The sequence below is a fragment of the Scyliorhinus canicula genome, chromosome 30, assembly GCF_902713615.1.
Source record: "Scyliorhinus canicula chromosome 30, sScyCan1.1, whole genome shotgun sequence".
In the NCBI taxonomy this organism is placed as follows: domain Eukaryota; kingdom Metazoa; phylum Chordata; class Chondrichthyes; order Carcharhiniformes; family Scyliorhinidae; genus Scyliorhinus; species Scyliorhinus canicula.
In genome coordinates, this window is record NC_052175.1 from 14412530 (window position 1) to 14427593 (window position 15064).

General features: G+C 50.4%; 1 protein-coding gene across 1 annotated transcript in view; it reads left to right on the forward strand.

The window, feature by feature from the left end:
* ash1l (ash1 (absent, small, or homeotic)-like (Drosophila)) overlaps positions 1–15064 on the forward strand; it is a 248737-nt gene that overhangs the window by 133764 nt on the left and 99909 nt on the right. Inside the window, exon 6 of the mRNA XM_038787101.1 lies at positions 12279–12373. Coding sequence (XP_038643029.1) covers positions 12279–12373 — 95 coding nt within the window. The remainder of the gene's footprint in view (positions 1–12278; positions 12374–15064) is intronic.

Here is a 15064-nt window from a genome sequence, read left to right on the forward strand (position 1 = left end):
ACAGAATCAATGTGGGGGGTGGCAAGCTTGTGTGATGCGTTGGGCTGAGTTCACCACACTCTGCAGTTTCTTGCGATCTTGGGCCGAGCAGTTGCCATACCAAGCTGTGATGCAGCCGGATAGGATGCTCTCTATCGCACATCTGTAGAAGTTTGTGAGAGTCGATGCAGACATGCCAAATCTCTTTTGCTTCCGTAGGAAGTAGAGACGTTGTTGGGCTTTCTTGACTGTTGCATCAATGTGAGTGGGCCAGGACAGACTGTTGGTGATGGTGACCCCCAGCAACTTAAAGCTTTCGACCATCTCCACTTCGGAGCCGTTGATGCAGACTGGAGTGTGTGTCGTGCTGCGCTTCCTGAAGTCGATGATCAGTTCCTTGGTCTTTCCAGCATTTAGAGAGAGGTTGTTTTCGGTACACCATGCAACCAAGTGATTTATCTCCCTCCTGTAGTCTGATTCGTTGTTGTTTGAGATGCGCCCACCACAGTCGTATCATCTGCAAACTTCTCGATTGAGTTGGTGTTAAATCTTGCCACACAGTCGTGTGTGTATAGGGAGTGCAGTAGAGGACTGAGCACACAGCCGTGCGGGGCCCCGGTGTTGAGGACAATTATGGAGGAGGTGTTGTTGCCTACCCTGACAGATTGCGGGCTGTTGGTGAGGAAGTCGAGCTGAAAAACGATCTTTTTCAGATTGTGGATAATATTGGGTAGGAGGAAATCGTTCGTTGAGACTCGATTCTTACAAAATGTCTCTACCTAAACCAAGAGTCTGCTTTATATTGTTAACCACTCCCAGATGCCGGGGGCCCTGCTGCAGGATATTGTTGTGTTGTGGAGTTTTTTCGTCCGTCTCTGGCTGGCGTGCAAAGTGCTTCCTGTGTATGTGTGTGTGTGTGTGTGTGCTGTGTGTGTGTGTGTGTGTGTGTGTGTTTGTGTGTGTGTGTCAGTAGGTGGGGGATGCGTTTTGTATTGTAACGATTGCCGCTGATCTCGCCACCTACTGACTTGCCAAGTGACACAGTAGCTGGGCAGTTGGACAGGCTGCTGCACGGCCCTGACAGCTGTACTTTCCACCCAGCCAGTGACAAGGGTACATGGGAACAGGCGCAGCTAAAGAGGGCCCGCTGCCTTTTCGCTGCTTGTTTCCCTGACGTTTGAGGAAGGCAGTGATTTCCCCAGCCTGCTGGAGGAGCTCCTCGTGGTGAACTGTGAATTGAAACCAAATACCATTCTGTTCTGGCAAGCAGCGACTGTGCTATTAAGCTGCATGAAGATTGTTTATTTTGCATGTCGGCCGTATTACGCTTCCCTTCGTTTTCCACTAGCTCCATCCCAGGGGCGAGATCAAACTTGAAGTCAAAGTCGCAGATTGTTTTCTGTTGCTGCCACTGGCTCCTTCTTCCAAACAAGTGCCGGCGGCTTTGTTGCCACACCTTAATCCTATTGGGAGGAGTTTTTCAGGGCTTGTGTGGACTGTGACTGCACATTCTGCGTCCAGGTTAAAGATGGCCCGTTATCAGCCGGGCTGAACTGGAGTCTGCGTGAGATGCAGCGTACGTCACCTCCATCCCACCAAGGCCCAGCAGGGATTTCCAGAATGTGGGACTGAGAACATGAAAGGGGCCCCACCAAATCCTGCTTTAAACAATGCTTTGTTTGCTCGCATTCAAAGCATTGTCTGGCATCTTTGACTTTGTCTGTATGTATGTTTCTGGAACATACCTCTTCGTTCACCTGAGGAAGGAGCAGTGCTCCGAAAGCTAGTGCTTTGAAACAAACCTGTTGGACTTTTAACCTGGTGTCGTAAGACTTCTTACTGTCCCCACCCCAGTCCAACGCCGGCATCTCCACATCATTGCTGCTTTAAAGCTGTTCTCCTTCAGTAAAGGAAAAGATAAAAGACCAATTTGTCACCAAATTCAAGCGACAAAATGTATGCCCTTGGTGTACCTTCCAGCTGCCCCCTGTCTCTGGCCACCCTGCTCACATGTGGAGCGAGGCAGGAATCGAGGCCCGGCCCGTTGGTCTGATTTTTGTCTGCAGAATTGTTGATGACCACAGCCGCTCTCTATTCCCCCAACGTTTGAAATGGGAACTCCAGCGTAGTTTAAATGGGCAGCTCGGCAGGTTTGAAGCTGGCATCAGTTGGTGCTGTTCAGTGAAGGGGTTGGACTCGCCACCAGGGGATGCCATTGCTTTTATTCTGGGTAGGGTGACAGCACTTGTGGTGGGTCACACTGTGCACCAGCACTCTTAATTCTCAACAGGGGATTTCCACAAGTGTTTATTAGATACAATCCTCCAGAATGTTTGACAGTAAAGCTGCAAACCACAGGGTGACCACAATAAGTACCGCCCTTCCCAGAATGCCTTCAGTATACAAGTAAGGACCCCCCCCCCTCTCCCCCCCGGGGCTGTGTGACTCAGAGTACTTTGTTTAATTGGAAAAATCACTATCGAGCAGCACTGCTTCAAGGCATTGACTTTTCTTTATGATAAAGAATATAATACGAATCTTTATTATTGTCACAAGTAGGCTGACATTAACACTGCAGAGAAGTTACTGTGAAAAGCCCCTAGTTGCCAGATTCCGGCGCCTGTTCGGAGAGGGAGAATTCAGAATGTCCAATTCACCAATCAGCACATCTTTCGGGACTTGTAGGAGGAAACCGGAGCACCCGGAGGAAACCCACGCAGACACGGGGAGGACGTGCAGACTCCGCACAGACAGTGACCCAGCCGGGAATGGAACCTGGGACCCCGGCACTGTGCTGCCATGCCGCTTGCATTTGTATCACCATCTCCTCTCACCCCACAAAACCTGAGATATGGTAAACCCTTGGTAATCCGGTCACCGGTGTCTGGGCAAGTGCGGCAGCCGTTTTGGATACACCAAAGGTCTCTGAAACATCGGTGAAAGTGGGGGCTGGCTCAAGGAAGGTGAAGGCTCCAACATTGAGACAAATCCCTCAGTTTGGTTTCATCTGAAGGGAAGGCTTCTGTGACAATGCCGCACTTTACTGAGTGGCGACGTGTAGTGAGCAGAGATTCTGTTGCCGGTTTTGGAGTGGTGTTTGAACCTGCAGCCTTATGGCTGGCTGGCGAGAGCATTTCCTGCTGAAGCAAGCTGACAATTGTAACACCTTTAGATTAGCCTTTCATCTGTTGCTGTCATAGCTCCCCTGTTCCTGCCATTCGGGAGTTCAAGTGGAGAGGTGCTAGTGGTGTGGGTCTGGCACTGGATATCTTTCATTTTCATTACAAATGCTGGAATATGTAACTTACTGGTTTAGCATCATCTAGTGACAACTGATTGCACTGTTTTTATTTCTGACCTGATATTCAGGTTGTGTGGAGTCGATGCTTTCTGTTCTATCACATGGGCCCTGATACTCCAGGTTTGGCACAGTCGATGCTTTCTGTTCTATCACATGGGCCCTGATACTCCAGGTTTGGCACAGTCGATGCTTTCTGTTCTATCACATGGGCCCTGATACTCCAGGTTGTGTGGAGTTGATGCTTTCTGTTCTATCACATGGGCCCTGATACTCCACGTTTGGCACAGTCGATGCTTTCTGTTCTATCACATGGGCCCTGATACTCCAGGTTTGGCACAGTCGATGCTTTCTGTTCTATCACATGGGCCCTGATACTCCAGGTTATGTGGAGGCGATGCTTTCTGTTCTATCACATGGGCCCTGATACTCCAGGTTTGGCACAGTCGATGCTTTCTGTTCTATCACATGGGCCCTGATACTCCAGGTTTGGCACAGTCGATGCTTTCTGTTCTATCACATGGGCCCTGATACTCCAGGTTTGGCACAGTCGATGCTTTCTGTTCTATCACATGGGCCCTGACCCTTGCTTCAGTTGCAGCAACGGAAGAAACATTCTGGTTTCAGGAGGTCAAAGCTATTATAAGCGTTGAGTACTTCAAATTCAGAGGCTTTTCTCCCCTTAATTTTGCTCAGTTTAGAAAAATTGCTCTTTGTACTTGTACCACTGTTAAAATCCTTGGAAAGTTGCTGCAATGTTTAGTTGCCCTGATGCACACACAGGAGGGTTCCAGGTCATAGACACAGCTGTGTTTGGCTGGGATGGAGGGGTGGGAGATAATGCTGAGCGAGTGGGCATTCATCACCAGGCTGAATAAAACCTAAGACAGGTGAACCTATGACTTGTGAGTCACCAAGTGACCAGATTGAAGTCTACATTGATAAAGGAATGGCTACAGGTTAATAGACAAACTGTGTGTAGGCGGGTGGAGGAGTGAGCTGAAGGCTCAGAGCGCATCTGTGTGTTTTATTTGGAAAGGGTGTGAGATCACATGTCATGCCACTTCTGGTCTAAGTTAATGATTGTCATTGAGTGTCGGGTAGATTGGTGTGAATGCTTTAAAGTGATCAAGCACACACAGACCAGTAGACGACCTCTCCTGGCAAAGTGGTTGTTTCTTTAACGGTATTCCCATCTGGTTTGTCGATTGTGTGCAGCATCTGCAACATGCCAGTGTGTACATCAACATAGTGTTGTGGGCCAGGGTTTAGAGAACCCCAAAGTGTATTATGGCGTTCACCTGACCCACAACTTTGAATAGATTGTGTTTATGGGGAACAGACGGCCCACTCTACAGGTGTGATGCAACAAAAATCTCCAGCCACTTTTAAATTAAACCAATGTTTATTTATGAAACCAGTTAACACTTTATAAACCCACAGTAAACATTCTTAACAACTATCAACACCAATCCTCCCCACAGATTACATATTCTATAATAACCCTTCATAGCTTTCCTAACAACATCCATATGTTAACTCTTTTTTACAGAAAGACAGCAGGTTTAAATTCTCTACAGAAACAGGCATCTACTTTGAAATCCTCAAATGATCTGGAGACAGTCTTTAGGTTGCAGATCTTTATCCAGCTGCTTGCTTTGCCTGCAACAATCCAGCTCTCAAACAAAACTAAACAAACACTGTAGCTGCCTGCCCAAAACGAAAGTGAAAGACAGCCAGCCCAGCTCCACCACACATCTGACATCACTGCAGCTATTTTGATAAACACCCAGCTCTTAAAGGTACTCACACATGACAATAGAGAGAGACAGAACGAGCTAACTAACAGAAAATAGAGTCCAGGTATAAATGGGCCATCTTCACTTTGGCAAAACTGTAACCCCATGGTCAGGTTACAGAGCCCAGAACAGGCCCTTCGGCCATTCCGTCTGCGATGGTCAAAACAACCACCTACCCATTCTAATCCATTTTCCTGTACTCTGCCATATCCCCTGTCTGCCTCGGCATCGCAACCGCCATCTAAATTCCCACGCCCTTTCAGGCAGCAAATTCCAACGCTAAGGGCAATGGAGGCCATCGGCCATCCCTTTGCAAAGGCGAGGAGCAGGTCCCTGGGCTGGGACACTGTTTCCAGTCTATAAGATATAGGGACAAAGAGATTTTGACCGAATTTGCTGATAATATAGGAGAGCATGTGTAAGGAGGGCACAGAGTGGGCAAAGAGTTACAGGGATGGTAGGTGAAGTGGGCACAGGTGTGGCCAGTGAGCGAAACGTGCGACTGTTGATTTTGACAGGAAAAACGCATATTATTTAAATACAGAGACTTGCACAGTGCTGCAGGACAAGGGGATTGAATGCAAGAGTCACCGATTCATACAGACACAACAAATAATTAGGAAGTGGACTGTTGTCCTCATTGCTAGGGAGGACCGCCATTGTGGGCAAGCACGGTAGACAGTGGTTAGCACAATGGTTTCACAACGCCAGGGTGACGAGTTTGATTCCGGCTTGGGTCACTGTCTGTGCGGATGTCCGCACGTTCTCCCCCGTGTCTGCGTGGGGGTTTCCTCCGGGGCTCCGGTTTCCTCCCACAAGTCCCGAAAGACGTGCTGTGGGCGATTGGACATTCTGAATTCTCCCTCGTGTACCCCGAACAGGCGCTGAAGTGGCGACTGGGGGCTTTCATAGTAACTTCATTGCGGTGTAATGTGAGCCTACTTGTGCAATAAAGATCATATTTAAAAAAAATGATTGGAGTGTAAAGTCAGCAACTTTGCTACGTCGGTGCCAGCTCTTGGTGAAGCGCACCTAGAGTACTGAGTGTGGTTTTGACCTCCCCTTATTGACGGAGGGCTATACTGGCATTGGGTGCAGTTCAGAGAAGGTTCACGAGGCTGCTCCCTGGATGAAGGGATTGCCTTGCGAGGGAACCAGTGAGCAGGTTGGGCGATACGCACTGCAGTCAGAATAAGAGAGGTAACCTTACGCCTAACGTTGTGAGGGGCCGTGTCTGGAGGTGAATGCTGAGAGGATGTTTCCCCTGGTGGAGGAAATCCACAACATGGGCACAGTATTTAAAAAAAAAACACACCAGGCATCTCCCATTTTACAGCTGCAATGAGGTGGGATATCTTATCTCGAGGGGTTGTAGTCTTTGGCCTTCTCTGCTCCTGCGAGCAGTGGAGGCTGTGTCATTAAATAGGCTGAGTGTTAAGAACGTCGACGTTTGACAGGTTTTTGATTTACAAGGAAGTGTAGGGTGGGGCGCAGACAAAATGGAGTTGAGGTCGCGATCAGATCATCGGTGGCCTTGTTTTTTAAAAAAATAAATTGAGTACCTAATTCATTTTTTCCAATTAAGGGGTAATTAGTGGGGCCGATCCACCTACCTGCACATAGAACATAGTACAGCCCAGAACAGGCCCTTCGGCCCTCGATAGTGTGCCGAGCCTTGTCCGAAACCAAGATCAAGCTACCCCACTCCTGTTATTCTGGTGTGCTCCATGTGCCTATTCAATATCCACTTGAAGGTTCCTAAAGTGTCCGACTCCACTATCACAGCAGGCAGTCCATTCCACACCCTAACCACTCTCTGAGTAAAGAAACCTACCTCGGACATCCCTCCTATATCTCCCACCCTGAACCTTATAGTTATGCCCCCTTGTAACAAGCTACATCCACCCGAGGAAATAGTCTATGACGTCCACGCTATCTATCCCCCTCATCACATCTTTGGTTGTGGGGTGAAACCCACGCAAACACGGGGAGAATGTGCAAACTCCACACGGACAGTGACCCAGAGCCGGGATCGAACCTGGGTCCTCGGCGCCCTGAGGCAGCAGTGCTAACCCACTGTGCCACCGTGCTGCCCTTTCCGTGGCCTTGTTGAAGGGCAGAGTAGGCTTGAGGAACTGAAGGGCTTGCTCCTCCCGATTTCTTGTGCAACCTTTTGCAGCTTTGTGGGTCGTTTGAGAAAATTCATCGGGAATGTTTTTTTTTGTGTGTAGGCCTTGGATTTTAATCTTTCAGTTAAAGATTGTTGGCGTCTTTTCACTGCAGCCATTTGCAGTCCACAGCCTCTCCTCACATTGAGGCCCTCCCAGCCGCTCATCTGCCGCTGGGTTGCACGTGTGAGTAATAGTTAGCCTTGATTAAGGAGCATGGGAGAGAAAAGCTCCCACAGTGGCTGAGGGTGCACTTCATCCAGGTGGACCTTGTGGCCTTCTCTGGTTAGAGTTTGGGATGGTTCCGGGCAATGTGAAGTGAGCTAACTATTAGAATATTTGGCAGCCAAGCTGAAGCTATTTTCTGCATGGCCAGCACTAGACCTGATCTCTCTTTTTTTGAATAAAGGACACACTGCCACGTTATTATCGGTGAGTTGATGTGTCACTGGCAAATTGCATGGAATTGAAGCCTGCTGACAAGGGGCTGGATGGACTGAAGTAAAACATTGCTCCAGCAGTGGGAAAACAGAGAGGGGAGGAATCATTTATTGAAGCATTGCACATTGTGGCTGCATTGTTTGTCTCTATATGTTTAAGGACAGAAAGGAAGGATGCTAGAGGCAGAGCATTTTCTTCCTCCACGATTATGCACTCGAAGATTTGACCTGTCTGCTGATGGTTAAGACTGGTTGAAAAATAAAAGCTGAGGGAATTACCTAATTGCTTTGTTACGCTCTTGACGTGGCATAAGCTGCTTCCTTGATGTGCACTCTGACAAAGCAAGATTCAGACTTGGAGATAGCTTTAACACATTTATTAAACTGTTAACAATTCTACTTGGATCGACTCTCCTGTTAATTCTGCCATAGCTACTCAGACTATCTAACCAGTCTGCTACAATCCACGTGGTGGGTGTGATGTGTTTCAAATCAACCATGTGTACTCACTCAGAGTCTCCACTGGAAAGAGGAAGATCATGTGTGCTGTGTCCTTTTATATGGGTAAGGCCCCCCTGTGGTAGTGTCATCTCTGTGGTGTGTCGTGAATGCCCATCGGTCGTGTCCTATCTTACTGGCCTATTGGTTGAATGTCTGTGTCATGTCTCTGGTTGCTCCCTCTAGTGTCTAGCTCGTCTACGTGTAATTACATTAACCCCTTGTGTATTTACAGCGATACATTCACCACACTAATGGCCGTCTTTAAAATCCTGAGGCGTTTTCATAGAGTGGAATACAGAGAGAATGTTCCCTCTGGGCGGAATACCATAGCTGGAGGCTGGTCAATATTAGATAGTCATCAGAGACCCATTCGGGAGCTGGGCAGAAACCTCCTTCACCCAGACAGTGGCGAGAACGTTCCACTCGCTTCCACAGAGACAAATAATATCGATGCATTTGAGGGGGCGCTGGACAATTCATGAGGGAGGAGGGAATAGATGGTTATGATGGTAGATTTAAATGAGAAAAATGTGGGGAGGCTTGAGTGGAGCACAAATTCCACATGGACTGACTGGATTGAATGATGTGTTACACTGTCTAAACCCCCAGTATTACGATGCCAGAGCAGACCCAACAGTTGCTAGGATACGGGAGAGAACCCCAATATTTTGTTTAATTTGTAAGATTGTGAGGAAAGGATAAATCACTTCAGGAGTGACTCCACGCACAGATTATCATGGGTTATCATAGAATTTACAGTGCAGAAGGAGGCCATTCGGCAATCGAGGCTGCACCGGCCCTTGGACAGAGCACCCTACCCAACTCTCATCTCCACCCTATTCCAGTAACCCACCCCACTTTTATAGTCACTTAGGGCAATTTAGCATGGCCAATCCACCTAAACTGCACATCTTTGGACTGTGGGAGGAAACCCACGCAGACACGGGGAGGACGTGCTGACTCCGCACAGACAGTGACCCAAGCCAGGAATCGAACCTGGGACCCTGGAGCTGGGAAGCAACTGTGCTCACCACTGTGCTACCATGCTGCCCGTAGGGGTATGGTAGATTGAAACAAACTTTATTACTAACACAGTATTACTAACTAAGGTTTCAATTACCAGTTAATGCTTATCAATACAATTAAACAATAACTCTTAACTGCTAACTTTATCTCCACTCAACCCAACACCCATCTCTGGTCAGAACCCACTTGTAAATGCAGTTAGCGGACCCAGGGTACTTGGTGTAAAGAGGTGTCTTGGATAAACCACTTTGACAAAGCGATATCCTTCAGGATCCAGCCTGCAGATGTTTGGCTGTCTCAATTTACTCTTTAAACTGCCAGCCGTTAAATTTTTCCTGTTCACAGACAAATCTTCAACTCACTGCCTTGAAATGACCTGCTGATCTGCCCACAAGGCAAGTCCGTAAATAACTATCTCCAGAAACTGCTATTCTGTCCACAGACAGGTGTAACCTCAATGGAGTGAGAGCTTCTTATCTGTTCACATCCCAGTCCAAACCTACTTCAATACTGAAACACTCACCACCTTCAACCTCTGGCTCCTCCCATTAACTACATCACCTTACACCAAAAAAGACACGCTGTCTCTAATTATCTACTCCCCGGGAGGCCCTCTTTCAAAAAACAAAACCCCCATTCGCCCAACTTTTATGATTCTTTAATTGCACCTTTTGTGGCCACAAAACCTGGCTGCCTAGCAAACCAGGATTTTCAAAAACACACTGTACCTGTCCTGGGAGTGTTTGATGGGGACAGTGTAGAGGGAGCTTTACTCTGTATCTAACCCGTGTGTACCTGTCCTGGGAGCGTATGATGGGGACAGTGTAGAGGGAGCTTTACTCTGTATCTAACCCGTGCTGTACCTGTCCTGGGAGTGTTTGATGGGGATAGTGTAGAGGGAGCTTTACTCTGTATCTAACCCCGTGCTGTACCTGTCCTGGGAGTGTTTGATGGGGACAGTGTAGAGGGAGCTTTACTCTGTATCTAACCCCGTGCTGTACCTGTCCTGGGAGTGTTTGATGGGACAGTGTAGAGGGAGCTTTACTCTGTATCTAACCCCGCTGTACCTGTCCTGGGAGTGTTTGATGGGGACAGTGTAGAGGGAGCTTTGCTCTGTATCTAACCCCGTGCTGTACCTGTCCTGGGAGTGTTTGATGGGGAAAGTGTGAGGGAGCTTACTCTGTATCTAACCCCGTGCTGTAACTGTCCTGGGATGTTTGATGGGGAATGTAGAGGGAGCTTTACTCTGTATCTAACCCCGTGCTGTACCTGTCCTGGGAGTGTTTGATGGGGACAGTGTAGAGGGAGCTTTACTCTGTATCTAACCCGTGCTGTCCCTGTCCTGGGAGTGTTTGATGGGGACAGTGTAGAGGGAGCTTTACTCTGTATCTAACCCCGTGCTGTACCTGTCCTGGGAGTGTTTGATGGGGACAGTGTAGAGGGAGCTTTACTCTGTATCTAACCCGTGCTGTACCTGTCATAGAATTTACAGTGCAGAAGGAGGCCATTCTGCCCATCGAGTCTGCACCGGCTCTTGGAAAGAGCAGCTACCCAAGGTCAACACCTCCACCCATCCCCATAACCCAGTAACCCCACCCAACACTAAGGGCAATTTTTGGACACTAAGGGCAATTTATCACGGCCAATCCACCTAATTTGCACATCTTTTGACTGTGGGAGGAAACCGGAGCACCGGAGGAAACCCACGTACACACAGGGAGGTTGTGCAGACTCCGCACAGACAGTGACCCAAGTCGGAATCGAACCAGAGACCCTGGAGCTTTGAAGCAGTTGCGCTATCCACAATGCTACCGTGCTGCCCACTGCTGTCCTGGGAGTGTTTGATGGGGACAGTGTAGAGGGAGCTTTACTCTGTATCTAACCCATGCTGTACCTGTCCTGGGAGTGTTTGATGGGGACAGTGTAGAGGGAGCTTTACTCTGTATCTAAACCGTGCTGTACCTGTCCTGGGAGTGTTTGATGGGGACAGTGTAGAGGGAGCTTTACTCTGTATCTAACCCCGTGCTGTACCTGTCCTGGGAGTGTTTGATGGGGACAGTGTAGAGGGAGCTTTACTCTGTATCTAACCCCGTGCTGTACCTGTCCTGGGAGTGTTTGATGGGACAGTGTAGAGGGAGCTTTACTCTGTATCTAACCCCGTGCTGTCCCTGTCCTGGGAGTGTTTGATGGGGACAGTGTAGAGGAAGCTTTACTCTGTATCTAACCCCGTGCTGCACCTGTCCTGGGAGTGTTGATGGGGACAGTGTAGAGGGAGCTTTACTCTGTATCTAACCCGTGCTGCACCTGTCCTGGGAGTGTTTGATGAGGACAGTGTAGAGGAGCTTTACTCTGTATCTAACCCGTGCTGTACCTGTCCTGGGAGTGTTTGATGGGGAAAGTGTTGAGGGAGCTTAACTCTGTATCTAACCCGTGCTGTACCTGTCCTGGGAGTGTTTGATGGGGACAGTGTAGAGGAAGCTTTACTCTGTATCTAACCCCGCGCTGTCCCTGTCCTGGGAGTGTTTAATGAGGACAGTGCGTGCATGACTGGGAATATGTGTTCCCCAAAGATTTGTAACCTTTTGGCTCTGTGTGCAGTAGATCCCGTGTGGTGCAGAGGAGCTGATGAATAAAATGTAAACCTGGGGCCTGGAGCTGTGCTCCGTTGCATCTTGTCGTTGCTGATTATTGGGAAAAGATTACCAGGAAATTGATTTGTGTGTTTTATAATAGGGATGGCAATGGAATAGATAAGGAACTAGATTTCAAACCGATTCCCTCTTACATTAGCGGGAGTATGTTGGTGAGACCACGGGGGTTAAAGGAGCCTCTGAATACGCTGGTGGTCAAGTAGCATCAATAATCCAGTCCCTTGTGTTATTGGAGCGTGTGGCGATGCACACCAGTGGACACACTGCATTCAGAAAGCTGTACCGAATACTAGTGTACACAGCGAGGTTGACTGTCAAGAAGGATGCGGTTGCTGTGGTTGTAATGTTGCGATTGTTGCCTGATGAAAACTTCCTTTTTGTTCCTCATGTTAACCGGTCGTGTTTTTTCTCCTTAGTCCAAAGAGTCGTCTGATTCTGGTGAAGAAGGAGAAGCTGGAGTACATTCCTGGGGAACATGACTACGGGCTCTTCCCGGCTCCTATCCACGTCGGTGAGTCTTGTGGCGTGCCGTCATTACTGGTTTGGTTCTGTTTACGTGGGGACGTAACGAACGTCTGTGTGGGGACAGACTGACATCACTGTGGTTCAGAGGGAGTGTGGGCCGACAGTCCTCTCCTCTGACTGCTCTTACTGGACTGAGACAGGTGGTCAGTTGTGTCATGTATCGGTGCTTTTGCGTCTTTAAAATCGTGGCCTTTGCCAACACCCGCAGTCGGTCACAATGAGAAGTACAGAAATGCCTGCATCACTGGGTTCTGACAGAATAGCCACTTCCTGTGTGCGAGGGGCTCCGTTTATGCATCCCTGAGGATTCACCCACCCCCGCCTGGCTTGTTCCATTTTACTGGGGCGGCACAGAGGCTCGCACTGCCGCCCACAGCGGCAAGGATCCGGCCTTGGGTGTGGAGTTTGCACCTTTCTCCGTGTCTGCGTGGGAGTCCGGTTTCTTCCCACAGTCCGAAGATGTGCAGTTCGTGTGGATTGGCCGAGATCAATGTGCAGGGTTACTGGGCCACGGTGGGGGAGTGGGCCGAGGTGGGGGGAGTGGGCCGAGGTGGGGGGGAGTGGGCCGAGGTGGGGGGGAGTGGGCCGAGGTGGGGGGGAGTGGGCCGAGGGGGGGGGAGGGCCGACGAGGTGGGGGGGAGGGGCGAGGTGGGGGGGGAGTGGGCCGAGGTGGGGGGGAGTGGGCGAGGTGGGGGGGAGTGGGCCGAGGTGGGGGGGAGTGGGGGCGGGGGGGGGGAGTGGGCCGAGGTGGGGGGGAGTGGGCCGAGGTGGGGGGGAGTGGGCATAGGTGGGGGGGGAGTGGGCCGAGTTGGGGGGGGGGGGCGTGTGGGCCGAGGTGGGGGGGGGGGGGGGCCGAGGTGGGGGGAGTGGGCCGAGGTGGGGGGGGGGGGGGAGTGGGCCGAGGTGGGGGGGGGAGTGGGCGAGGTGGGGGGGGGGGAATGGGCCGAGGTGGGGGGGGGGGGAGTGGGCCGAGGGGGGGTGGGGGGGGAGTGGGCGAGGGGGGGGGGGGGGGGGGGGGGAGGGGGGGGGGGGGGGGGGAGTGGGGTGGGGGTGGGGGGGGGGGGAGTGGGCCGAGGTGGGGGGGGGGGGGGGGAGGGGCGAGGGGGGGGGGGGGGGTGGGCGAGGTGGGAGGTGGGGGGGGGGGGGGGGAGTGGGCCGAGGTGGGGGGGGGGGGGGGGAGAGTGGGGGGGGAGGGGGGGGGGGGGGGGGGGGGGGAGTGGGCCGAGGTGGGGGGGGGGGGGGGAGTGGGCCGAGGTGGGAGGTGGGGGGGGGGGGAGTGGGCCGAGGGGGGGGGGGGGGGGGAGTGGGCCGAGGTGGGGGGGGGGGGGAGTGGGGAGAGGTGGGGGGTGGGGGGGGGGGGGGGGGGGGGGGAGTGGGCCGAGGTGGGGTGCTCTGTTGGAGGGTCGGTGCAAACCCATGGGCCGAATGGCCTCATTCTGCACTGTGGTGATTCTACGTGTTTGGGGATGTCCCAGTTTTGGGTTTGATGATTACGAGTGTTTCTATAACACTGAATTCTTACAGCCCTCATGATCTTTTCATTGATCGTTAGTCTGTTTGATCACTGAGTTATGACACTCGATTGCAAACCGGACACTTGAGCCACTCTCTTATTTAAGCGGTACAAACATCACAAATGTGAAGCAGGAAGAGGCAAATCAACCCATCGAGCCTGCTCCACCATTCAATAAGTTGATGGCCGAATAGATTGTGGCCTCAACATTCCACCTCCCTCAGTACCCTTTGACTTAGTCAAAAATCCCATCTGCCTCTGACGTAGAAACGTTCCAGTGGCCCACCATCCACTCCTCTCTGGAAAAGAGACTCCGCAGACTAATGATCCATTGGGAGAATAGATTCTCGTCTCCATTAAATGCGAGATCCCTTATTTCTAAACTGTGTCTCCCAGAAGGCGACGCACCTCTCGGTCAAGTCCCCTCAGGATCTTTATATGTTCAGTAAGATCCATCTCCAAATGGACATGGGCCCAACCTTCCCATAAAATAACCCAACCCCAGGACTCCATCAAATAAACCTTCTCTGAACTGCCTAGGATGTAATTTTTTACCAAAAAGAATCTGCTGGAAAATCTCAGCAGGTCTGGCAGCATCTGTAGGGAGAGAAAAGAGCTAACGTTTCGAGTCCAGGTGACCCTTTGTCAAAGTTCCCTGCAGATGCTCATTTTAACATCCAGAACAAAGGGATTTTGAACAACGGAATAAGCTATTATGTCGAATAAGTTTTGACAGATCCATTGAACTTGATACTGTACTCATTCAACGTTATCTCTCCAGCAATGAACCCAGTTATTGTGTTCAGGTCAAAGCTTTCACTCAGCATTTATTTTGTTTCCTGCTGAGATTTTCCAGCATTTTCTCTTTTGGTTTCAGATCCCATCATCCGCGGTAATTTGGTTGCATTTATGTATTTTTTTCTATCTTTTTTTTCTTAAATTTAGAGCACCCAATTATTTTAAGGGGCAATTTAGCGTGGCCAACCCACCTAACCTGCACATCTTTGGGTTGTGGGAGTGAAACCTCAAACTCAGGGACAATGTGTAAACTCCACACGGACAGTGACCTAGAACATAGAACGTACAGTGCAGAAGGAGGCCATTCGGCCCATCGAGTCTGCACCGACCCACTTAAGCCCTCACTTCCACCCTATCCCCGTAACC